The sequence below is a fragment of the Centruroides sculpturatus genome, unplaced genomic scaffold (genome assembly GCF_000671375.1).
Source record: "Centruroides sculpturatus isolate CEXI.00-Female unplaced genomic scaffold, Cexi_2.0 scaffold349, whole genome shotgun sequence".
Classification (NCBI taxonomy): domain Eukaryota; kingdom Metazoa; phylum Arthropoda; class Arachnida; order Scorpiones; family Buthidae; genus Centruroides; species Centruroides sculpturatus.
Window position 1 is genome coordinate 666,651 of NW_019384593.1, and position 25,379 is coordinate 692,029.

The following is a 25,379-nucleotide window of genomic DNA, read 5'->3' on the forward strand; positions in this document are numbered from 1 at the left end:
CGCTTTCCCGTAAGCCTAAAAGTTTGACAATGGTGTTTGGATAGTCGGTGGAATCACGCTCGACATTCCAAACACCATCGTCAAACTTTTAGGCTTACGGGAAAGCGGCGCCGAACGTCACACGTACACGTTTACACGTTTAAAACGTGCGCCTCAACCTCTCTATTAGCATTTACAATTTTTTTTATAAAACCCATTTATTCTCTCAAAATTAAGCTTTTTGCTATTTTATAATAATTAAAAATATAAAAAGTTTTTAAATAAAATATGATAACAGATGGCGCTACAAAAGTTGCCGGAAAAGTTAAGCAACTCGTTGCTGGATTTTTTTTATAATGGGCTAATTCACAATTTTAAGAATTATTTTAAATTATATATACAAATTATACCATAATACGTCTCTAAAAATTAATGTTGGGGAGTTATATTTTTAAACAAGTAATGAAATTTTGGAATACTGTATAAAGTATGGTATGATAAGTAAACCAATACTAAATAATAATTAATATTTTTGGGAATATTATATTATTCATTTGTATAGATACTCTAAGTTTCAATTTGCATTGTTTATTAAGTATTTTTGCTTGATAGTAATATTAATGCAAATATATTATTACTAACAAATATTTAAAGCAATAAAGTTATTTATAAAAATTAAAATACTTATATTGTTATGAACATTTCCGAATTATAAATTATTCTAATATTTGTGTGTGATAATGTAATCTCTTTTCAGTTATTTAATAACATGATAAGTGTATAGAAGCGGTCGTGTGAAATAACATCGTTGTTACTTTACATATTCTAAATTTTGAAATTATTTGAACTTGATATGATATCTGTTCCCGTTTGTAATAATTATAAAATATATTTTAATCATAAAATATCGTCGGACGGATGGCTATACGATAAGGGATTCATCTACCTTCATCAACAAGTCCACTCACGACAACGCAGGTAACGCCCAACCAAGTAAGCAACTTCTTCAAGGATTCAAATTCGGTTCCAGTTTGGAACCATGTGATAATTCTACTTGGAAAGTTATTTCCTTTAAGTTTCTCGTCCACATGAAAATATTGAGAAAAATTTGCCTATATTAATAAAACGTTTAAAGTTTTTAAATTTGTACAAAAAGTTGACTCGAAAATTTTCTTAGCTTTCTGAACAGTTCTCTGTTCGAATTTCACTAAAATTGTGATTTAGTTGTTGTTTTTAATAATTAATTTGAATTAAGAATTGAAAAGTTATCATTAAAGATGTTTGTAATACTCGAAAACACTCGAACAGTAAGAAAGTTTGTTGAAAATTCTGCTCATCACCACTCTAGTACTATCTATGAATAAACCAATTATATTTGATGATTTAATAATTATCTGAAAGAGATTATCATCGCCCGTTCTTTGTTTAGAATAACAATAGATAAAATAAAAAAATTACATAGTTAATAAAAATTATTTCTGAATAAATTTCGAAACTAATATTTATTTAAATTTTTACACTATCATAAATTATCTTGATGTATATACTTATATATATGAAATATATTTGATGCTTTTTATTACATAAAGATTATTTTTATCTATTTAATGAAATTATGTTTTATATAAGTAATTTTATACAGTAATTTATTTAAACTTTTTAATATGGAACAGATGAAGAGGAAAGTAATAATTTATAAATTATTTTCAAATAAAATAATCTAATAAAATATATGAAATTTTTCAAAACAATTAAGCTAAAGATAACTGTTACCCCCAGAGAATCTAAAATTCTTAGTACAAGAATTATCTTACTTGTTTGGTTAGAGAACTTTTTCTAAATACAAGTAATAATTTGTATTAGATGAAATATGATTAAGCTAATTCAAAAAAAAATTTCAATATTCCTAGAATTTTTATTAATGAAATTTTACTAAGGTATATTATGAAATGAATATTGTTAAGTGAGAACAGAGGAAAAATAGATTTATTTTGTGTATGTAATTTCTAACCATAAAAAGAGCAATTAAGATTTTAGCAATTTAGAGATAGTTATATTATTGAATATTTAATACCCATGTATGAATGAATATACATCTACTCTCTATTCCATTTGCACTGGAAAAATAATAATTCTAACAAAAATAATGCAGTATAGTTCAATAGTTGCTTATTTCATTGTTTGGAATCTGCTGACCAATGAAAGGATGATAATTATGATTTATATTTAAATTACAAAGTTTTTTTTTGTGACACATGTTCAATTCTGTGTATTCTTACCATTTTGAAATACGGTATCTGCTATAGTAGATTTATCAAGTATTACAAATTAAAATTACATATTTATTAATTTGTGTCTTCAAACTTTTTTCTATTAAAAACAAAGATAATTTCATTATTGAGGTTTATTTTATGCAATATAATACTAGACATTAGGCTATATCCAGACAATTGATATATATTTTTTAAATAGTATGAATATAAGATTATTAATTTATATATCAAAATTATTAACAACTGAATGTTAAAATATTGCAATCAGTACAGACAGTTTTGTTTTTCATCAAGTACTTGTACATTGGCATCATTAATTAATTCATTTTTTCTGTCTTGTTAATCATTTAATCATCGATGTGGTTTTCTATTACAATTCAGATGTAAATGTCTAATGAACACATTGTTTCATTCTTTCATCTTTATTTGAATGTATGCTTAAATTATTTGATTTTTGAAATATCATTCAATAATTAGCATGTTGTCAATTCATAGAATTCAAATACTTAGAAGATTTGTCTGCTAGTTGTGCAAGAAAAGTAAACTGACTCCAACATGTAAGGCTGCAACATCCAGTCTTGTTTTAGATTTAGATTTAATTGGGCTGCAATTTGAAAAAATTGTAGACCTATAAATTCCCACTGTTGTCTGTCTGTCTGTCCTTCCTTAATCTCAAGAACAGTGTTAGATAGATGAAAGTCAAGAACAGATACAGAAAGCTTAGGGGACAAGAGACACTGATTAATTATATACAAACTTCTGGACTAGACTGATAGTCATGTGATTTCAATTAAAAAATTTTCCCTGAATGGAGTTACATAGATGACAGGAACAACTCTGTTATCAGGAAAAGCATAATGTACAGGGGCAAGACACTACTAATTTGGAGAACATATCTTAAATTAAATAAAAAATTTCTTAAGTTTTTATTTAATTTAAAATATATAATATATGATTGTCACAATGCTGGGTTGCAATTTTTAATGTCAAAATAAAAAATTGTCTTTTAACTTAGGTTTTTTTATTAAATCCATATTTTATTCACATTAATAACAATAATGAAAATAATATGAACAAGTCTTATTATTTACATAAATTAATATAAGTGTACAATAACTAATTATCAATATAATTAAGTACTGTATGATAAATGACAAATAAAGCATGTATAAGTTGTTCTCCATGAAATAACTAATATGTATGTAATAACTCCATGTAATAACTAAAATCCCATAGAATTATATCTATAATTTATATTTTTAAATGGAAACATTTCACTACTACTAGACTAACATTATAACAAATTAAATTACATATAAGAAAATGAATTTTTATATAATATGAAATTTCATTTTGAATTTTTGAACTATTAAAAAAAAAATGAGGTAATTTATAGATATTGCTCAATGCAATTTGATTTTAGTCTTTAATTCAAGAAATCAAAATCATTGAATTGGCTTTACCACATATTTTATGTTATTGAATATATATAATTTTGTTAAATGTGATTTTATTATTTTTTTAATAAATATTTATTTGTTAATCAATATCATGTAATCTATTTGTGCTAAAATTTATATTTAGCACAAATATAAGATTAAGAAAATAGTTTCTAATTGGAGAAAAAGTAATTTGACTAAGCAGATATCAAAGTTAAAATTGGTAATAACATAATTATTAAATTTAGCTTATTTTTATTATTTTAGTCTAAATTTACAGTTCTTAAATGATAAGTAATTTCTGAAAGATTTTGTAAACTTAGAATGGCAAAAAAACAATGTGTTTTTGTATACAGAATATTGCAATATAATTTGCCTATTAATTATTGGAATTATAAAGCAGTTTTTATTCATATTTGAATATACTACATTAGATTTGTCTTGAAATTAACTAGAATTGAATCAACTTTTCTGAATAGATAATACACACAATTGCAAATAAATACTAAACTTTTATTTTGTAATTATTTTCAAATTTAATCTCATTTTTATTAAATATANTATATAATACTGTACAGACGATAGTAAACTCAATTTACCGGCCTAAATTCTCCGTAGTGTGGCATTGGACGGCAGAAAGTAGTTTGGCTGCCTGATGACGTTTTACCGAATTATAGGAGTTTTTTTACCAGGTTTGTACGGATACCGTCGCAATTTTTTCATTGTCTTATAGGAATCGTAATTATAGGAACCCGTGTTATAGGGGGGTCTACTGTATTGCTATTCCTGTTCCTCTTATCTCTCCCCCTTAACAGGATTGTATGACTTCCGAACCAAAAGATAGTATGTCTGTGTCCTTATGATTGATGCAACCCTCTGCTTGCCTCTTTAAAAATCTCTAAAATCCCTAGTATTCTTACATACAATCTTTAAAAATAGTCATATAACATTTCAGCATTTTCTGAGCTTAAACACCTGACTCTATAGCAAACATGGCTAATGTAGTAATTGGCTTGTTCTTCTTAATCCTGTATATAGCAAGCTCAGAGCATTTGTATGACTAGGTGAAATATTGCTGGGACAATAAAAGGTGTTAAAGTTGGAATTATTGACATATTTCCTAGTTTTAACTTTACATATTTTAAATGGGACTTTAAATTAAAATTATGAATTTTTGTTGTATATATAATTTTTTCCTTCTAATCACATAATCAACAGATTATATTAATTAAAATTGATACTAGATTTGTTATATATATCATATATGCAAACATAAAAGTCAATTTTTAAGCCTGAAAAATCTTTCAAAACTAACTAGTTTACTAGAAAAATACCTACGCCGTACTCCTGGATACCTGAGTCTACCTGCCAAGTGCCGACACTTGGCAGGGAGATTTATTTATTTATACAGTAAGACTTGCTATTGAGTAGTAGTATTTTTAAAAATAAGATTCAAAAAACCATTCATATCTTATTTTAGTTTGGAATCATATTTGGTTCTTGTAGTTTGAATCTCTGTCTTAGTTTTCAAATTGAAATGATCCTGATGATAATCAGTGAATAAACCAAAAACATTAAAATTATAAATTAACATTATTGTTGTAATAAATTTAATACTCTATTACTTGTTTGGTATTGTTTTGAGATCATAGAAGTAAGCCAATGGAACAATCCTTCTAACATTTACTGTGCATTACTTATCATTACTCCAAACTGCCATAAATATTAAAACTTGTGTTTGATTTATATGTCACCTTATGAGGGCCAGGCTGAATACGAAGAAGTACAAAAAAGTATTACAAATTCAGATGAGGTATATTTTTATAGCTTTCAAAATTCACAAAATTTTTAATTCTCATTTGTTTCTAATCTGATATGTTTAAAATAGCTTTAAATATTCTTGCTGTATGCATTCTAATCTATTAACATTTTTTCCCATGGATTTAATTATAGGTTAGATCTTTTTTAAATCTACTTAATTCTTTTTAAAACAAATTTTAAATTTAAATTTTAGATTAAGTATAAACAAAAGTGTAATGAAGATAGGGCATTAAAGATGATGATTAGGTTATATTGCTTGAGTATTAAATAAGAAATTGCACTATGAACTTGCCCAATAGATAATTGAGTTATCTTTTCATAAATAATAAAAGATTAATAAAAGTGTTAGATTAATATTGAAAATGTTAGTGCTTGTTCATCAGCAATGCAAGCTCTTAAAACATAGTTTATAAATTTAGTTAGTCTAACAAATAATAACAAATACTCATTATTACAAAATGGAAATTTAGTTTTAACTGCAATACCTTTTATTGTCCCAGCAACACTTTACTTGAACATACAATTTGTTTTCAGCCCTCTTGCTAGGTCTTCTTCAGATAGACCACTGCATTAGAATATTCACTATAATTATAGTTTTAATGCAGGAGTGTTTCAATTCAAAATTATGTAATTAAATTTAAAATCATAAACAGCTGATAGCCAATAATAAAATATAAATAAAAAAATTACAAATTATACATACAACTTNATGTTAATTTAGTATCAAAAACGTAAAATATTTGAGTAGCCCGAGAAATATCCGAAGATTGCAGCGCCACAGCACTAGCGAAAATTTAAATTTGCCGACTGGAATGCTTTCGGATAAACGACGCTCTACTGTATTATTATTACTAAAATAATTACGTTGTTCAGATAATTATATTATAATTATATACATAAACATTAGTAAGCAAATAAATATGAAGTTTTTCGTATTAAATGTGCTTTTCAACATTTTCCAGTTCTTTAAAATAGTCTCTTGCGTTCTTTAGGAGGATTTTGATGCTTACTGTAACTTATATATTTTTGATTTTTAAAGAATATTATTTATTACGATGTATCATACAGTAATACCATCACATTTATAGATCTAAAGACACACGCACACATTACCGTAGTTAATATTGCTAGTAAAAACTTTATGTAATACATGCTATTGTTCTGTTGCGAAATGTCGTGATTTATCAGGAAAGTATTTCAACATCGTCTGAATTAATTACATTATAAACTTTTATAAGTTTATAAATTGGAATTATGACTTTTCAAAAAGTTATATCTGTAGCTATATTGAATGTATTTTAAATTGGGGAGTTATATCTAAAGATATTTTGAATTTATCTGGCATTTGTACTCATACCTACAGATACAGATGCCAGATATATTCAGATGACTGTTGAATGTAAAATATTTACCTATTTATGAATTTTGTACTGATAATTATCGAAAGTTTTCAGAAGAATCGAAAAAGCACTTAAGAATATACTATATTAGAGAGAACCACCAATTGAAATTGAGGAATTTTCAATTTTAAAATGTATTTTTATACAGTTACTTAACTTCCATAGCCCATCTTTAGGTTTTGAAAAATCACGATTTTTAAAAACATGAAGAGGGCCTGTAGAACAGGTTGAAAACTTTTCAGTTCGTTACAGTTAATAAATAATTTTCAGTGAGGTGTTGTTAAAGTTAAGAAGCATCTGGCTGGGTATAAATTAACTATACAATTACTGTATTAGAATGCTTCAAAATGTTCATGTAATTAAAAACATCAATCTATATGCCAGATGTCTTCACAACTTTCTTATTACTATAAGCAATTCGCGTTTACTATAAGCAATTACGTATAAAAAAGTGTCAAACGTAGAAGAAATTGAACGTTTGTTCGGTACAGTGAATATTGTAAAGAACAAATTTCGTAGCCGATAACTGCCAATGTTACTTGCAATTTTAACACTTCAAGGTGGTTTGAAACTATACAACCAGTGTTACAATTTTTTTTTTAAGAGGCGAATTTATATATTGATGAAATTTGTCCTAGATATTGTATTTAAACCGCATTTAAACTTTAATTTTTGTATTTTCATGTAGAATAGTTTTATTTCCTAAACTCGTTCAATTAGTTTCTAGTGCAATATAGTTTTTTTCAATTAAAAGTTCTGTAACTTTGTTGTTTCTTAAAGATTTTTAAATTTGTTTTTAATAATAACTCTTGTTATTTAAGTTTTTTTCTAACAGTTTAATTGATCGGAAATATTATTTTTACAAAGTTGATGATAATTGAAAATACAATTTTAAAACAGTGAATTTCTAGTAAATCTACAAGAAGGAAAATCAGATTATTTTCTATTGATTTTCATTGTAAGAAATTTAAACATTTGATCAGTAACTCTTGGCGACAGGATTGAGTCCCGGAGTCTTGCCAGCTTTTTTGTGAGTCGATATCAATGGTTAATGATGATCTGGCCGAACTTCCTATGAAAAATTAATACTGTAGTAACTGAATATCTTAAAAATTTTCTGAAAAATGAACTTGAGTAATGAATAGAGCTAGGACATCTAAGCACTAAAAATCATATACAGTAAATGACTGATTTTTAGTGCCTAGCTATCCTTGCTCTATTAATCAATAACCGGAAAAATAATTTTTTAATTTTTGCTTTCCTTGCTGTTATATATAAGAGGAAAAGTATGACAATCGGTCAAAAAATGACCCCCCAAGATTTTTACATTTTTGGATTTGAAACACATTGAATCGCCGAGAAATACAAAAATATTCGTGTTTTTTTCCATGTATGTATGTATGAATGGATATTGGAGAGCGTATGTGTGTGGTTCGATTTTGTTCACCCTGTTTGAAGCTTAACTCCTGTAATTTTTGTCGAAAATTTCTGAAATTTTGCAGGGAGGTTTATGTATTAGGGGGATTGATGCTATTAAATATTGGTGGTTAAAGGTCGAGGGGGTGAGAAGTTAATGGGGTCGTGTGTATCTCCAGTAGGGTTGGACTTAATGACGATTTTACTCGTTATTAGAGAGGTTGAGGCGCACGTTTTAAACGTGTAAACGTGTACGTGTGACGTTCGGCGCCGCTTTCCCGTAAGCCTAAAAGTTTGACAATGGTGTTTGGATAGTCGGTGGAATCACGCTCGACATTCCAAACACCATCGTCAAACTTTTAGGCTTACGGGAAAGCGGCGCCGAACGTCACACGTACACGTTTACACGTTTAAAACGTGCGCCTCAACCTCTCTATTAGCATTTACAATTTTTTTTATAAAACCCATTTATTCTCTCAAAATTAAGCTTTTTGCTATTTTATAATAATTAAAAATATAAAAAGTTTTTAAATAAAATATGATAACAGATGGCGCTACAAAAGTTGCCGGAAAAGTTAAGCAACTCGTTGCTGGATTTTTTTTATAATGGGCTAATTCACAATTTTAAGAATTATTTTAAATTATATATACAAATTATACCATAATACGTCTCTAAAAATTAATGTTGGGGAGTTATATTTTTAAACAAGTAATGAAATTTTGGAATACTGTATAAAGTATGGTATGATAAGTAAACCAATACTAAATAATAATTAATATTTTTGGGAATATTATATTATTCATTTGTATAGATACTCTAAGTTTCAATTTGCATTGTTTATTAAGTATTTTTGCTTGATAGTAATATTAATGCAAATATATTATTACTAACAAATATTTAAAGCAATAAAGTTATTTATAAAAATTAAAATACTTATATTGTTATGAACATTTCCGAATTATAAATTATTCTAATATTTGTGTGTGATAATGTAATCTCTTTTCAGTTATTTAATAACATGATAAGTGTATAGAAGCGGTCGTGTGAAATAACATCGTTGTTACTTTACATATTCTAAATTTTGAAATTATTTGAACTTGATATGATATCTGTTCCCGTTTGTAATAATTATAAAATATATTTTAATCATAAAATATCGTCGGACGGATGGCTATACGATAAGGGATTCATCTACCTTCATCAACAAGTCCACTCACGACAACGCAGGTAACGCCCAACCAAGTAAGCAACTTCTTCAAGGATTCAAATTCGGTTCCAGTTTGGAACCATGTGATAATTCTACTTGGAAAGTTATTTCCTTTAAGTTTCACGTTCACATGAAAATATTGAGAAAAATTTGCCTATATTAATAAAACGTTTAAAGTTTTTAAATTTGTACAAAAAGTTGACTCGAAAATTTTCTTAGCTTTCTGAACAGTTCTCTGTTCGAATTTCACTAAAATTGTGATTTAGTTGTTGTTTTTAATAATTAATTTGAATTAAGAATTGAAAAGTTATCATTAAAGATGTTTGTAATACTCGAAAACACTCGAACAGTAAGAAAGTTTGTTGAAAATTCTGCTCATCACCACTCTAGTACTATCTATGAATAAACCAATTATATTTGATGATTTAATAATTATCTGAAAGAGATTATCATCGCCCGTTCTTTGTTTAGAATAACAATAGATAAAATAAAAAAATTACATAGTTAATAAAAATTATTTCTGAATAAATTTCGAAACTAATATTTATTTAAATTTTTACACTATCATAAATTATCTTGATGTATATACTTATATATATGAAATATATTTGATGCTTTTTATTACATAAAGATTATTTTTATCTATTTAATGAAATTATGTTTTATATAAGTAATTTTATACAGTAATTTATTTAAACTTTTTAATATGGAACAGATGAAGAGGAAAGTAATAATTTATAAATTATTTTCAAATAAAATAATCTAATAAAATATATGAAATTTTTCAAAACAATTAAGCTAAAGATAACTGTTACCCCCAGAGAATCTAAAATTCTTAGTACAAGAATTATCTTACTTGTTTGGTTAGAGAACTTTTTCTAAATACAAGTAATAATTTGTATTAGATGAAATATGATTAAGCTAATTCAAAAAAAAATTTCAATATTCCTAGAATTTTTATTAATGAAATTTTACTAAGGTATATTATGAAATGAATATTGTTAAGTGAGAACAGAGGAAAAATAGATTTATTTTGTGTATGTAATTTCTAACCATAAAAAGAGCAATTAAGATTTTAGCAATTTAGAGATAGTTATATTATTGAATATTTAATACCCATGTATGAATGAATATACATCTACTCTCTATTCCATTTGCACTGGAAAAATAATAATTCTAACAAAAATAATGCAGTATAGTTCAATAGTTGCTTATTTCATTGTTTGGAATCTGCTGACCAATGAAAGGATGATAATTATGATTTATATTTAAATTACAAAGTTTTTTTTTGTGACACATGTTCAATTCTGTGTATTCTTACCATTTTGAAATACGGTATCTGCTATAGTAGATTTATCAAGTATTACAAATTAAAATTACATATTTATTAATTTGTGTCTTCAAACTTTTTTCTATTAAAAACAAAGATAATTTCATTATTGAGGTTTATTTTATGCAATATAATACTAGACATTAGGCTATATCCAGACAATTGATATATATTTTTTAAATAGTATGAATATAAGATTATTAATTTATATATCAAAATTATTAACAACTGAATGTTAAAATATTGCAATCAGTACAGACAGTTTTGTTTTTCATCAAGTACTTGTACATTGGCATCATTAATTAATTCATTTTTTCTGTCTTGTTAATCATTTAATCATCGATGTGGTTTTCTATTACAATTCAGATGTAAATGTCTAATGAACACATTGTTTCATTCTTTCATCTTTATTTGAATGTATGCTTAAATTATTTGATTTTTGAAATATCATTCAATAATTAGCATGTTGTCAATTCATAGAATTCAAATACTTAGAAGATTTGTCTGCTAGTTGTGCAAGAAAAGTAAACTGACTCCAACATGTAAGGCTGCAACATCCAGTCTTGTTTTAGATTTAGATTTAATTGGGCTGCAATTTGAAAAAATTGTAGACCTATAAATTCCCACTGTTGTCTGTCTGTCTGTCCTTCCTTAATCTCAAGAACAGTGTTAGATAGATGAAAGTCAAGAACAGATACAGAAAGCTTAGGGGACAAGAGACACTGATTAATTATATACAAACTTCTGGACTAGACTGATAGTCATGTGATTTCAATTAAAAAATTTTCCCTGAATGGAGTTACATAGATGACAGGAACAACTCTGTTATCAGGAAAAGCATAATGTACAGGGGCAAGACACTACTAATTTGGAGAACATATCTTAAATTAAATAAAAAATTTCTTAAGTTTTTATTTAATTTAAAATATATAATATATGATTGTCACAATGCTGGGTTGCAATTTTTAATGTCAAAATAAAAAATTGTCTTTTAACTTAGGTTTTTTTATTAAATCCATATTTTATTCACATTAATAACAATAATGAAAATAATATGAACAAGTCTTATTATTTACATAAATTAATATAAGTGTACAATAACTAATTATCAATATAATTAAGTACTGTATGATAAATGACAAATAAAGCATGTATAAGTTGTTCTCCATGAAATAACTAATATGTATGTAATAACTCCATGTAATAACTAAAATCCCATAGAATTATATCTATAATTTATATTTTTAAATGGAAACATTTCACTACTACTAGACTAACATTATAACAAATTAAATTACATATAAGAAAATGAATTTTTATATAATATGAAATTTCATTTTGAATTTTTGAACTATTAAAAAAAAAATGAGGTAATTTATAGATATTGCTCAATGCAATTTGATTTTAGTCTTTAATTCAAGAAATCAAAATCATTGAATTGGCTTTACCACATATTTTATGTTATTGAATATATATAATTTTGTTAAATGTGATTTTATTATTTTTTTAATAAATATTTATTTGTTAATCAATATCATGTAATCTATTTGTGCTAAAATTTATATTTAGCACAAATATAAGATTAAGAAAATAGTTTCTAATTGGAGAAAAAGTAATTTGACTAAGCAGATATCAAAGTTAAAATTGGTAATAACATAATTATTAAATTTAGCTTATTTTTATTATTTTAGTCTAAATTTACAGTTCTTAAATGATAAGTAATTTCTGAAAGATTTTGTAAACTTAGAATGGCAAAAAAACAATATGTTTTTGTATACAGAATATTGCAATATAATTTGCCTATTAATTATTGGAATTATAAAGCAGTTTTTATTCATATTTGAATATACTACATTAGATTTGTCTTGAAATTAACTAGAATTGAATCAACTTTTCTGAATAGATAATACACACAATTGCAAATAAATACTAAACTTTTATTTTGTAATTATTTTCAAATTTAATCTCATTTTTATTAAATATACAGAACTGAATTCCAATATCAAAATACAAATATTTGAAAATTGAGATTCAATTTTAGCATTAAGAATTGAATAGTTGAAGAAAAACAAAATTGTTATGTATACTATACTATTAGTATATAAGTTATGTATGAAAATCAATATCAACATAAATGAAATATTTTTAAAATGAAACTAATCTAATTAAAAATTTCTCATCTAATTAAAATGAATAAAAAAATATTTTTAACAGATTGGTGAAAATGAATGAATAATTTTTAACTTGAAAAATTTGAATAACTTTAACTTTAATGTGTGATTTAAACTTATATTGATTAATTCTTTTTACTTTTATGTCCTTAATGTTTTAATTTTTAGTTTTATATTGTCTACTTGGACCTTGTTTATAAACAGGACTTTATTATACTGGTATACTACATCAGTATAATAAATCCTGTTTATAAACAAAGTCTAAGTAGACAATATAAAAACAAAAAATTGTATTGATTATTTTGTCTTTAATTTTATTTTAATTAATATTTTATTATAAATATTAATTATTTATTACTATTATNTACAAAATTCAATAATACAGTAGTCAGTTTAATAATTAATTATCATTTCATTTTTAACTCCACCCTGTGGGCACTAAGGGGGCTTTTCTTCCATATCCAGTGTGAGTATAGCCAGGCCCATAGTGGGAGAAACTGGATGGTGAAGGATGATATATTGATATATCTTCACCATCCAGTTTATCCAGTTTATTAGATACATTGATATATCCTGGATATATCAATGTATCTAATAAACTGCTTGTTAGAAATTCCTAGGTAGTTCATCATTTGAATTCAATCCTGAGTCACTCAGAGTGGTAGGCTGATGCCTTAACTGTCTTAGCCATCAACCATAACTAAATTATTTTGATTTTTATTGTCTTAAAATTTCTGTAGTTAAGAAATTTCCTTTAGTTAAGAAATCTGTTTTAAACTGATTATTGTAGTAAAAGTACTGTACAGTACTTTTTAACAAATTTGTTTGTATCTAATTTGAGCCTATAATAATTGCAAACAAGTATTATAATACTATATTACTTACTAGGACATTGAGCAACTTTGTTGTATTGCAATAGAACTGAGGCTCTGCCTCAGTTCTATTGCAATACAACAAAGTTCTTCAAACTATTGCAATACAACAAATTAACAAACTATTAACAAACAAATTAACAAACTATTGCAATACAAACAAATTAACAAACTATTGCAATACCCTGAAGAAATCCCTGTACTTATTATGCACAGAAGAGGTAATCTTTTTACCTGGTGAATGTGGACAGGTGAACTTTGCACTTTCTGCTACAAAAGAGGCTATCCTTATACTGTACCTGCCAGCCATGGAAGACATGATCCTTGCACAGGCTAGATACAGAGATTATCCTTGCACTTGCCGACACAGAGAGGTGATCCAAGAACAAAGCAATCATCATCGATTGCTTTGATTATCAAAATCAGTCCATTAAATTTTGAGAACGAACTTGATTCTGTAAGCCCATAGAAGACATCCTAGCGACCATGAAACATCGAACTACAAAGTCATGTGATTCATACAATATTGCTTTGTTGCATGTGTTCATGAAATGACCTTATAACTCGAAAACAAAGTCATAGACGTGCAGTGTGTAGCGTCTTTGTAATCCAAAAAGAATTGGTAGACGAACGAACAGCAATTGGCTAGAAAATGTTACGTTTTATTTAAAAATTCCTAATTCAGATGCATTTCGGGTTGGCTTATATTCCCAACCCCTCTTCAGTGCTGTTAAGATTACACAAAAAAATTAAGGTTAGTTTTACGACATTGGTTAGTAGGAACATAACTAAAACACGAGGTGATGATAACATAAAAATGCTTACTTGTCATATAATGGTACAGCATAGAATTTTTAAATAAAATGTAACGTTTTCTAACCAATTGCTGTTCGTTCGTCTACCAATTCTTTTTGGATTACAAAGACACTACACACTGCATTTGATGATACAGCAACCACGTCCTCTACATTAAAAAGTCATAGACCTTGATTTTTTTTTTACTACATTTTTGGATTCCTCATTGCAATTAATGAAAAATGACAAAGTTTAATCAAAATCAATTGAACAGGTTTTGAGAACAAACACAATGTTGTAAGCCACTTAGAAGAGGCTTTGCTAATGCTCCACCTCAAATATCATGATTGTGTTCTAACATAATTAATAAATGTCAATAATTATAAATATGATACGAGAAATAATTTATTAATTGAAATAGTTAATGCTTTTTACTTTTTGAAAGTGTTAAATTTTATAATATAATAGTACTTGAATTAGTACCTATGTTGCATAATGATCATCGACAAGTGAAAATTTTGTCTCTGATTAATTTATATAAAGTATTTACTTATGAATATGGGATTATTCTCATTATAATTATTATGTCATATAAGTAAGAATCATGAAAAAAACAAATTAAGAATATAAAAGATATATATTTTCTATTGATTGCTGCTGTCTTTTAATCCCATTAACTTTGTGTTGTCTCTTGTGACTCTATGAACAAAAGTACAGTAGTATAGGCTATAATATGTTGTCCTATTTCTGATAAGATTGCTCAAATTTTCTGAAGCCAATCTAGTATAAGATCCACATCTGACAGAACAACAGGGCTATCAAGGAGGAGGGAGAAGCTGAAGCAATATCCCTGGAGCTCAGACAAGAAGTTATAAAAGAACATTTTAATTATGAAGTCCAGAAAATAAATATATATAACTTCAAGTGTAAAAATAGAGAGAAAAAAGAAATGCAATAAATTAAGTATCACATCAGAAGTATAGAAGAACACCAGGATCTGATCTCTCTTCATGGTCCAGTAGATCAAATATGTTAATAAAACTTATTGATTGAGCCATCTTCATTTCTAGTCCATTGAATGTTATTTTCTTCTTTTAGTACAATTTATTCTTTTATTCATACTTCATTTACTGCAGTACATCACACTGAAACATGCCTTATGAAGGCAACTAAATTATTCTGATGACACGTGAAACTGTTAAAACAGACAAACCTATAACTTGTAATAAGTGATCAGTTACTGTTGTTTGGCAATCAGATGACTTATGGGCATTGATCCTGAAATTTTGATATTTTTATGTTAAATGGGGCTGGAAATTATGGACTAAAGAATTTCATAATTTCCAGCCCCCTTGATTTGAGGTTTTGATACCAGAGGTAATGTTAACAGAGGTATGTCTGTAATTTTTAATGAGAACAGAGCATTTTTGAATTAGAAATGACCTATTATAAGACATAATAAAGATTCTCTAGAAAATAACTGTCATTCACTTTTTTAAATATATAGGGTGCCCAAAAGTCATTTAACTTGAATATATTTTTAAGACTAGTTAAAAGTGTTTTGGAACAGCTGCATATTATTATTTATAATTGTGTTGCTTTAATTTAAGCAAGTTGCATAATAACTTTTGGGATAAATGTGCATAAAATTTGATCTAAAAAATGCTTTTAATAATAATAATTTATTTCAAATTTAGCATTGATTTATATTTATTTCCTGAAGATTATAAGAATATGAAATTATTTTACTTACAACTTAATGTTTAAATAATTTAAAATTAATCTTGTTAATAACTGTCTGAATATATTTACAGTAGAACCTCGATTATCCGCCTCCCGATCAACCGACCCCTCGGTTAACCAACCGTCCTAGTCGGCAAATTTCAAATGTCCATTAGTGATGTGGCGCTACAATATTTGGCTATGTCTTGGCTACTTTAATATTATTTTTACATATTTCAGCTGGCAACACTGGATCGATCATGAAAGGGAGCCAGTATTTAAACGAGGCTTAATTTTATAATTTTTAACGATACAATAGCGATGATTATTATTTTAAAAAATTTTTGTTAGGCTTAACATTGATGAAAATTCAACACAAAGTAGGTTAATAGTGATATACTAATTACATGGGATATAATAATATACTACACTAATAATGGATTTTTTCATACTTTTCAATTATCCAACCAACCCCAGTCCCCAATTGAGTCGGATAATCGAGGCTCTGCTGTAATTTATTGTTTTTTTACTATAAATATATAACATTCTTTAAAAATTGTATTTACATAAATTGGCCATCATTTTCATTATATTCTTTTATATTTGAAAAGAATGAAAGCTTTCTACTTTCATTTGAAGTAGATTTTTAATAAATGAAATGAATAAAATAAAACTAACTAAATAATTCACTTATCCTGACTCCTATAACAGTACTAAGTGAATCAATTAGTTAATGTTGCAAATATATTTATATGAGTAAGCATAAAATAGTATGTAAAATAATAAAAAATATTGAAAAATTTGAAAAGATGAAGTATCCTTAATTTTCAGAATTCAAAATGAATTTTACATAATTAGATCTTGATTTTATTTTATTGAAGAATGTTAGATTTTGAATTATTACTGTAACCTTTAAGATAAAATTTCAGATAATAAATATTTCCTTTTTTAAAAAATTTATTCTTTAATGATTAGGCAAATATTTGTCATTTTGAAATTTTTAATTATATTAAAAAGTTTTTGGATAGCTGTACAAATTGTCATCAATTGAATAGGGTAGTCCCAAAATTATTGTACTAAGTGGCACTTACTATACATAAATATAATGCCATTAGTTTAATATAAAATGGTTGTTTTTGTAATATAAAATCATGTTATCTACTATCATTCACTGAGGAGAGATATTGTATTTTATGGCTTTTTAACAAGTAATAAATTATGTAAAACATGCTATTATAGCAAGATATTCTGCTTTGCAATTATTCTTCATTAATGAATTATGGTAATTAATGCATTGCATCCTTTGTATATATTATTTTCATTATTTAATTGTCTCATCAGTATTTAGTGATGATTTTTTTCATCTATGCGATTTCTCCTTTATATTTTCCTATAATAATCATGTTTGGTTTGGTCAATATAATACAAACAAAATTGCAGAATTAAAAACTAGATATGGTTCATGGATAGTTCTTTCTATATATATATAATCTTCCTTTTTTCTATGACATCTCTCTGATTTCAGAAGAATTTCCATTTTGTGTTCCACAGTAAACTTTTAACAATTTACGATATGTTTGTTTAAAAGATTGACTGACTAAAAATTTATTTAATCAATTGTTAGAAGTTTGCTCAATAATCTCACGAAGTTACAGAAGAAAAAACTTTCATTATAATTTATTAGTTAAAATTGTAAGAAATATACAGTTAATAGCAGCGTGTGTGTGTATATATATATATATATTTTGTATATACTGTAGCATATTATCATAATGTCTTGCTATTTAAACTAGTACCAAACAAAACCAAAATTTAAAATTTGGTTGTAGTACTAGTTTGTTTATTTATATTATAGTTAGTGTTTTGATGAAAGTTAAGACTGTTGAGGAGTCAACTTAAATGGTAAACCAGAATTCTAAACTGAGAAACATGAGGCAGATTTACAAAATATATACTTTATGTAGTAGAATATACTTTGATTTGTCTCAATATTGAAAATGTACAGTATAATCTTGTAAAAATAATTATTTTATTTGAATTAAATATTAATATTCAAAATTGTTTTTTGTTTCTCAAATGCAAATTGTTTTGAATTCAAAACAGTAATTATGTTTTTTTATTGTATGAAATATTTTTTTGTAATGTACCTATCAATTTTTTAACATAGCCTAAACATATATTTATAGTAAAGTTTATTGTGTAAATCTTATATTTTTAACAAAAAAAATTAAATTTTGCAAATGAAATTTTTTTTAATTTAGTATAGTAAAGAATTACAAGATGATGTTGAAACAGGAATAATGAAAGAAAGAAAAATTGTATGGCTGAAAAGAAAGTTGAATATGTGTATATCAACAGTGTTTCTTGAATCTTTTACTATGACTTTTCTTGGTGAATGGGGTGATCGTTCACAATTAACAACTATAATTTTGGCAGCAAGAGAGGTAACTAATAATATAATCTTTTTATACACATACATATGCATACATATAACCCTCACTTTACAATTGGTTCAGCATTGAATCAAATTATTTTATGATTTCCATTAATCAAATTACAAGGTGATCATTATGATAAATAAGCCATTTAGCAATGAAAATGCAAGTATTTTAAGTAACCTGCATTTATCATTTTAAATTAGATATAAATAACAACTTAAAGCATTAAATATATATTGGCAATAATTTATTATTATTGTTATAAATCATGTTTTAAAATTGATTTAATATTCCATAAGAAACTATTACATCCAACATTGCAATTAATTTTAGAGTAGGAATTAATTCAATTATATTGTAAGAATTTCAGTTTTGGAATGAATTACCAAAAACATTTATCATGCAAATGTCAATACAATCTTGTTGTGATAGTTTCATGATAAGGGAGCTTTCAAATGGGTTAATGTCATAAAGTAGGCTTTCACTGTAAATTTTTAGCACAATATATGAAAATATTGAATATATATTTAGTTTAAAAAGTATTTTAAAATTTTTATATGAATTTTATTAATTTAACTATTGCATTTATTCAAATTGTCATAATTTTTTAAATGGTGCAATTTTTTTACATCTCAGGTGTTTTTGTTTGGATATCAATTGTGTTTTGGTTAATGATTGTTATTACATGAAGACCTAAAACTGTGATGTACGGTTCCATCAGCACTCAACAATGGTCACTGACCAAATGCTTTCAATATGCCATTTAGTAAAATTATTATAAAAAGTTTTAATTCACATAAATTTGAGATTTTGTTATTCTGGATAACACTTTGAATAAAAATCATTTGTTTCCATGCAATTTTATCTGTGCAAGCATAAAATTAAGCTATAAAAGTAAAATAGCTCTATGGGAGCCGTTGTGAATGTTGACCTACTGACCCAAAGGTTTTTGGTAGCACCTCGCTGATAATAAGAGAGACTTAAGTTTAAAATTTGAGCTTTCTGGACCCAGTAGTTTTTTTTTCTCTAGGAGCATCTGCAGTGCCAGAAGAAGAAAATACAACTTTTTTTTCCACTTTCTGATTGCTTATATTTCAGCAACCCCTTTATAGAAAAATCTGAAATTTTGCACACACTCAGAAAACAATTGTCTTTCAAACAAGGTATTCAAAATTACTTTTGGTGTTTGGGGGTGGGAAAACCAGTCCCTGGAAATCAGCAACTCTGGTTCCTATAAATGTGTCAGTAACTCACACATTTACAGTCAGTTTGACAAATGACTTTTCACTTGTCAAACTTGATGTGTCAAAGAGGTAATCACAGCTTTTCACATAGGTTTAAATCATTCATTTTATTATTTCAGCTAAAAGTTTTGAAATTAATAATGAAAGTAGCATTTTATTCAAATGGCAGAAAGATGGTAGCAAAGATTTCAAAATTTGCTTAATAATAATAATAGATAGATTGTAGTACATTATATATTTATATTTAAACTTTTTTAACCTAATGTAATATTTTAGGATACAGTTGGTGTTGCTTTGGGTGCCATTTTTGGTCATGGAGGTTGTACATCATTAGCAGTTATAGGTGGAAGATTTATTGCACAAAAAATTTCAGTAAGAACAGGTATGTCAAATAACAACCAATTAATTATTTGATACAGTAGAGCCTCGATTATCTGACCCCCCCCCCGATTAACCGACACCTTGGTTAACCAACCGTCCTAGTCGGCAAATTTCAAATGTCCATTAGTGATGTGGCGCTACAATATTTGGCTATGTCTTGGCTACTTTAATATTATTTTTACATATTTCAGCTGGCAACACTGGATCGATCATGAAAGGGAGCCAGTATTTAAACGAGGCTTAATTTTATAATTTTTAACGATACAATAGCGATGATTATTATTTTAAAAAATTTTTGTTAGGCTTAACATTGATGAAAATTCAACACAAAGTAGGTTAATAGTGATATACTAATTACATGGGATATAATAATATACTACACTAATAATGGATTTTTTCATACTTTTCAATTATCCAACCAACCCCAGTCCCCAATTGAGTCGGATAATCGAGGCTCTGCTGTAATTTATTGTTTTTTTACTATAAATATATAACATTCTTTAAAAATTGTATTTACATAAATTGGCCATCATTTTCATTATATTCTTTTATATTTGAAAAGAATGAAAGCTTTCTACTTTCATTTGAAGTAGATTTTTAATAAATGAAATGAATAAAATAAAACTAACTAAATAATTCACTTATCCTGACTCCTATAACAGTACTAAGTGAATCAATTAGTTAATGTTGCAAATATATTTATATGAGTAAGCATAAAATAGTATGTAAAATAATAAAAAATATTGAAAAATTTGAAAAGATGAAGTATCCTTAATTTTCAGAATTCAAAATGAATTTTACATAATTAGATCTTGATTTTATTTTATTGAAGAATGTTAGATTTTGAATTATTACTGTAACCTTTAAGATAAAATTTCAGATAATAAATATTTCCTTTTTTAAAAAATTTATTCTTTAATGATTAGGCAAATATTTGTCATTTTGAAATTTTTAATTATATTAAAAAGTTTTTGGATAGCTGTACAAATTGTCATCAATTGAATAGGGTAGTCCCAAAATTATTGTACTAAGTGGCACTTACTATACATAAATATAATGCCATTAGTTTAATATAAAATGGTTGTTTTTGTAATATAAAATCATGTTATCTACTATCATTCACTGAGGAGAGATATTGTATTTTATGGCTTTTTAACAAGTAATAAATTATGTAAAACATGCTATTATAGCAAGATATTCTGCTTTGCAATTATTCTTCATTAATGAATTATGGTAATTAATGCATTGCATCCTTTGTATATATTATTTTCATTATTTAATTGTCTCATCAGTATTTAGTGATGATTTTTTTCATCTATGCGATTTCTCCTTTATATTTTCCTATAATAATCATGTTTGGTTTGGTCAATATAATACAAACAAAATTGCAGAATTAAAAACTAGATATGGTTCATGGATAGTTCTTTCTATATATATATAATCTTCCTTTTTTCTATGACATCTCTCTGATTTCAGAAGAATTTCCATTTTGTGTTCCACAGTAAACTTTTAACAATTTACGATATGTTTGTTTAAAAGATTGACTGACTAAAAATTTATTTAATCAATTGTTAGAAGTTTGCTCAATAATCTCACGAAGTTACAGAAGAAAAAACTTTCATTATAATTTATTAGTTAAAATTGTAAGAAATATACAGTTAATAGCAGCATATTTAATAGATAACTATTCTACTCTAACTTCTTAATATGAAAAAGTATGTAGTGTTTAGATTTTAATTTAAATGCATTGTTCCATTTTCAAACTATTTTAAAAAAACTGACATGTGAATGTTCCAGAAAAACATTTCAGTGAAAGGTTTTCTATTGAAATGTTCCATTTAGTAACAGATTTTGTAAGTGTAGAATCCAGATGATGGAGCATTATTTCAAAAGTGCTTTCTTTTTCTTTGTTGATATTTAGTGAGTTCTTTGAATAGAGCAGTTTTTGGTTTGAAATTTAATGAAATAAAAAAAAAATTTAAATTCTTCAAGTTTTAAATAAAATTATCATGCATTGTGTACAAAAGTAGGTTGAACTTTTTTAGTTGTTGGTTACTCAGAGAACAAAACTATCAAAAATATTTTTTTCTATTTCTTTATTTTGTATATTATATAAACAAAAATAAAGTTATATTTTAAAGAATCATAAAAATCTTTTAAACTGAAATGTTTACAGTCTCTGTAAACATTTCAGTAATCTCTGTAAACATGCTGAAGGAGAACAATCGTATTAATGATTTAAATAGTTATCAATTTTATTCTACAATTTAAGAATAGTGTAGATAGTATTTATGCATATTATTTTATATAATTTTACTAAAACATGTTTTCCTTATAATACAAGTAGTAATTAATTTTATTACAAAAATTAAAATTAAAGTAAAAAGCTGACTAATAATTTAAATATGAATATCACTCAATGCAATATTTTAATTTTTAATGTTCTGTATTCATTAATCTCAGTTGAATTTTCTATAAAATTGTTATTGGTACAATATATATAAATTTTGTTAGTTATTATTTTTTATTTCATTTAATTTATAATTATTTTTACAATAACATTTAAAGTTTAAGACAGAATTTTTATATTATTTAATTTATTTTATCTGCATATCTGTATGAAGTAAACAAAAAAAAAAAAAAAAAAAAAAAANGTGAACTTCACTGGAGTCATCCCAAACTCCATCTCATTGAGTTGGTTTCCGTGTGTATCACGATTCGATATAGTGATCCAGGTTTGATGGAAAACACACCTCCATACTCAAGTTATACAATATTTACAGTTTATTTACAGATTCTATACGTAGAGTGTACAAGTTTGAAAACATAGTATATACAGGAAAACAAAGTGTGGTGCCTCACTTACTAGATTGGCTTTTGGGAACTATTAAACTTTGGAGAATCCTATCCTCAGTCATCTTGTGGATTTGGCTCAACTGCACAGTCTGTCCAGTCTCCGCACTTACCTGTCCCTGAGATAGTTACAAGAGAAGAATGCTCTCTCTAAGCTCAGTGGACTTCCCAAGTGCCTGAGACTGTTACCAGTCTCTTGCCCTTCTCTCTTCCCTCTCCCATTCGCTCTGCAATTTAAGAGTTTTTTGGACGGAAACTTTCGACCAATCACAAACCTTTCTTGCCTGAACAGCTTTAACCTAGGTCCGCTGTTATCCGACGAGAGTGGAGCTTACATTAATGTCTGCCACTTGTTTACATTCAGTAGTTTACTATATGGCAAATGGTCTATCATCTGATCACATGTGGGTTCAATTGACAAAGTTGGCACTTTGTTTGTTTTCCCTCTGTTTACAAGTCAACACCTTACAAGTGGTACATTACCTGACCGCATGTGGGTCAATTGACAAGGTCGCGCTGCTTTTGTTCCCTCTCTGCTAAAAGGCTAATACTTTACAACTCCCAATGCATTTGTAGAATGCATCTCCAAATTTTAACCTGTCTTAACATAATAAATAACATATAATAAACATAGGTTAAAAATAAAATTGTTTTATTTTCTTAATTTGCACAAATAATTTGTTTTGCATGTATTGAGAATAAATTTACATACAAATTATAATCACACAAGAGCATATATCCAAAAATCTGCACAAATTTCAAAGTTTTTTAAAATTCATTGTGTATTTTAAAATAATATTTTCTGGGTACAGATAGGTTGTTTAATTAATGTACAGTACAGATGATATAATCAAGACTGCAGTTAGCTGTAATTTGAACTTTAACGAAACATATTAAGAGTAATGTCCAGAAATGGTCAGCTTTGAAGTGGTAAAGTTTGGTCTTGATCCTGACCAACTCTTTCATGGATCCAGCTTTCCAACCATTTTCATAAACTGTTTGCTTCTGCTGGTACCAAAATCAGTGAATTGGTTTCAGTTACAGAACATTTGGAATGTTTTCTTCACAGTCAATGTATCAAAATTCTGTAATGGTTCAACTTGGCAACTGTATCATGAGCATAATGGATGGTAGTTATGTCTGGACAGAAGACATACCCTTGGTCAAGGTAATATTTCTTTAGGAAGGGTATTAGCTCTTTCCAAATGCCTTTGTTGCCATTCATTTCTTTTATGATGGAGAGTCATAATGAAACAATAAAGACCTGTAAACAGTCTTTTAGACTGATTACCAGCAAAACTAGATGCAATGGTGAAAACTTGTGGATCTTTAAAAATGACATTCCATCTAGTTGTTGTTTGGTGAAATAGTGATTGTTACCAGCACAGCACATTCACATTCATAAATTTTCTGTATAAAATCTCCTGTTACATTTCTTCAATTGAATTCATTTAATACTTCCAATTTTAAAATAAAATATTATTTAGGTAAATTTTTTCAATAAATGTAATCAAGAACATTCTAGAAAAGAATGTATGTTGGTCATGCACATGTGCAATTATTTGAAAATATTGAAGTTTATGCAGAGGTTTTAGGATACACATACATTGCATTTCATATTTTTTAAAAATTTGCTAAATAATGTTTCTTATAAATTGTTAATTTGCTTATAGAAAAAATTTAATAAGGACTGAGAATTGAGTTTAAAAATTTTATTTTATGATTATATATGTGTACTATAAAATAATTCTTTAAAAAAAGAAAGAAATTTCACTTTAGTTGATTTGTAAGTTATAAGAAAATAAATGAAAGTAGATAGAAAGTATTAAAAATTGGATGATAGTCTCAATGATGTTAATGTAATAAAATAATTTACTGTATAAATTATGAATCTAATTTATTATTAGATTGTTTTCATTATGTATAATGAAACATTTTAAATAAAATACTTTCCTTACTGGAACCACACAATAAATAAAAATCAACACCTTTAAACATCCAGCAAATCGTTTTTTAATATTTAAAAACGCTTTCGAA

At 26.4% G+C, this 25,379-nt stretch overlaps 1 protein-coding gene across 1 annotated transcript; it reads left to right on the forward strand.

The window, feature by feature from the left end:
* Positions 1–732: 732 nt before the first annotated feature.
* Positions 733–20,522, forward strand: LOC111624812 (transmembrane protein 165-like). Its single transcript, XM_023367766.1, has 4 exons — positions 733–976; positions 5,435–5,504; positions 18,688–18,870; positions 20,385–20,522. The coding sequence occupies exons 2-4, from the start codon at positions 5,439–5,441 to the stop codon at positions 20,520–20,522; spliced, it is 387 nt and encodes a 128-aa protein (XP_023223534.1). The 5' UTR covers positions 733–976; positions 5,435–5,438.
* Positions 20,523–25,379: the final 4,857 nt, after the last annotated feature.